The 2,985-nt window shown below is 29.8% G+C and overlaps 1 protein-coding gene across 1 annotated transcript; it reads left to right on the top strand.

Annotated features, from left to right (window-relative positions):
• The first annotated feature begins 972 nt into the window (after positions 1–972).
• On the top strand, positions 973–2,502 carry LOC111917141 (uncharacterized). The gene is made up of 3 exons (XM_052770018.1): positions 973–1,246; positions 1,859–1,950; positions 2,060–2,502. Exons 1-3 carry the CDS (start codon positions 1,216–1,218, stop codon positions 2,237–2,239), a joined length of 303 nt encoding a protein of 100 aa, XP_052625978.1. The 5' UTR covers positions 973–1,215; the 3' UTR covers positions 2,240–2,502.
• Positions 2,503–2,985: the final 483 nt, after the last annotated feature.

Raw genomic sequence — 2,985 nt, 5'->3', positions numbered from 1 at the left:
GAAGAATAAAAGTATACTTAAATGATTTCTTAAATCTAATATCTGATAAAATAAATTTTCATCTCTCTCCTCCCCATTTTCCTCTCTCGCTCAAACCTACGATCCATCCTACGACGACTCACCTCTAATTCAATGCTTTCGATTCTGAAATTGCTTCTACTCACATGAATACGGTGAAGATAAACGATCGATTTCCATATCCTAATCGATCAAACTATCATCATCGATCATCAATCTATATGAAATTTGAAATCCCCAAACGATTGAAGTTTCATTATTGCTGAACTCCTTGATCTCACGTTCTTCATAGAAAAAACTCCACTGAAGATGCTTTGATTTTGAATCGTTTATCCTCCATCAATTTGTTCCTCGGAGTACACCGTAATCGCCGACTTCATCTCGACCTCCACTGTGGATTGAAGACCTGAACGAAGATGATCCCTTGTCGATCAAAATTTAGGTATCATCTGTTTCTATTGTTGACTCCTAACCTTTGTTTGACCTTTATGAATTGTTTCTGCCTAATCGTTAAGTTGAACCTGTTTAGTCAATATGTTTTTAAAAAGAGTTAAATCCTTGTGTTGATTGTAGGTATAAAAATAGACATCTGTGTTATTGAAAAATATAGATATTTGTTTGCACTCAACATGTTCGATGAAATGCCTCAATGAGAAATATCACATGTTAACTTCACTTTGACTTCATGAATGATGATTTAATTCCATTTAGGATTCTGAAAAAAAAAAATTGGTTATATATTGAGAAATGCAAGAGATATTTTTATTTGTGGAAGACTGTAGCCTTTTAAGCATAGAATATAATGTCGGAAACTAGTTGTCTTCCACAAATAAATTTTCATAATACAATTTAAATGGATTACATGCTCCTCAGGTACATGTTTTAATTTTATTTACTTTTTCTGTTGTCATCTTTTGCTCTTATGATATACATGCTACAACAAAAGATCCTCCTGCTTCATGGTAATTAGTAATATCTATTTGATGTTAGAATTATGAGTGGAAGAGATTAGGAACTTGTTAGAATGATGTTTTTGTCTGGACTTGGTGATGAACAAACTTCATGTTAGTAAATAGCGTATATATAACTAAAATTGTTAAATGTCTGTGAGCTCCTTTCTCAAATATTTAATAATCTTTTTTTTTCAAACAATATTGGCAGGAAGAAGCTGAAAGGGGCAAGAGAGCAATTTGTTTGATGGGCGCTTCCTTGTTAGAAACATGCAATGGTATTTGACTATATGTTTTGTCTCTCAATTCCTACTCATTCCTTTTAATATAATATTAATATTAATATTAATATAAATATTCAACAGTGAATTCACACAGCCCATATGGACAAAGTATTTTATATTAATATTAATATAAATATTCAACAATGAATACACATTCTGTTGTACACTTAGTAGGAAATATTGATGGAGATGCAGATGAGTGTGCAATTTGTGTGGGAACAGGAAAATGTCGTCTTCATTGATATATATATATATATATATATATATATATATATATATATATATATATATATATATATATTAATTTAGCTCTACCTATATTTTTTAAATGTTGTGATGAAAGAAAATCTATAAACAAAGTTTTAATTTTCAGGTAGAATAAATTTTTTTATTTGTATAATCACTCCAAGTCATCAGAGTAAATAGAAACGTTCATTATGAGTTCATTTTATCTCATATGTTGTGTCATCATCCTCCTCCTTTATGACAAATTCCAAGTAAATTTTATTTGTGTCTTTTTATAATAATTGTTAAAACATTTGATTTTGTATAAATTTGGACGATATTGTAACAAAAATGAAACTTGTGTTTTGAACATTTTGTTAGGAGATGGTTTTGGATATTGGCTGGTGAGGAAATATATTATTTCTGAAGATGGAGAAGTTGATGTTCAAGTTGCAGTCACATATATTATCCTGGTAGGTTACTATATTCATTAATTAAACTCATATTTCCAAAAGTTGTTCATGATTTAATGAATTCTATGTTTTACTTGCTTATATCTCAGGCTTGTGTTATCTTTTTCAGAGCTCGAAAGACACCCCTTTGGCAATGGCTGCAGTGGGGTCTTATTTAAGTGTATACTACATGATCACGAAGATTATACGGAAAATGCCATGTAGGATCTATGCAACCCTCAAAGAGCTTAGCCTTGGTATGATGGAGAAGGAATGGAATGTATCATTCCATTGGATGGACGATTCCTGAATGAATGTAATTCCTTCCATTTTCTGGAATTTATGAAGATGAACAATTTTTTTAGCCCTAAAGTTGCTTATGAAACAGCAACTGCTTTGCATGTACAGTTAGATGAATTTTAATAAATTCAACTATATATATGAGAAACTAATATCTTGCTCTTTGATAAAACTATTACGAAAAAAAAAGATTTACTAATTTCCTGTATTTCTTCTTGTAGAATGTATCATTCCATTGGAATGGACAAACCCTGAATGAATGTAATTCCTTCCATTTTCTGCAATTTATGAAGAGGAACAATTTTGTTAGCCCTAAAGTTGCTTATGAAACAGCAACTGCTTTGCAGGTATAGTTGGATGCATTTTACTAAATTCAACTATATATATGAAAAACTAATATATTGCTCTTTGATAAAACTATTACAAAAAAAAAGTTTGCTAATTTCCTGTATTTCTTCTTGCATTTGCATATTTCCTTTTGATATTGACCTTGATGCTCCAAAAATTAGAATTCTTATAAGATTAAATGCCTCATCAAAGTATAATTGTCATTTTCGTTTGGATTTTGGTCATTTTATATTGAGAAAAGAGGTATATTTTAATTAATCTTTGGGATATTTTCTGTTCCATCATTGATTTCTAATTCGGTGACCAATAAACTAATCCATTAGTATAATATATAAATGAAAATATAATTTTATTGAAGTATTTTGGTTGCAAACTTTACAGATGAATTACATGTGATTCACATGTAAA

Source organism: Lactuca sativa, chromosome 3, assembly GCF_002870075.4.
Source record: "Lactuca sativa cultivar Salinas chromosome 3, Lsat_Salinas_v11, whole genome shotgun sequence".
Classification (NCBI taxonomy): Eukaryota; Viridiplantae; Streptophyta; class Magnoliopsida; order Asterales; family Asteraceae; genus Lactuca; species Lactuca sativa.
Note: the sequence above shows the minus strand (reverse complement) of the source record. Positions and strands in the feature narration are given on the sequence as shown.

Excerpts from the sequence above, each read along its gene's own strand:
- LOC111917141 (XM_052770018.1), top strand. The coding sequence starts at position 1,216 with ATGGGCGCTTCCTTGTTAGAAACATGCAATG. Across the intron at positions 1,247-1,858 it reads CTTGTTAGAAACATGCAATG|GAGATGGTTTTGGATATTGG; the intron begins GTATTTGACTAT and ends ACATTTTGTTAG. Across the intron at positions 1,951-2,059 it reads CAGTCACATATATTATCCTG|AGCTCGAAAGACACCCCTTT; the intron begins GTAGGTTACTAT and ends TATCTTTTTCAG.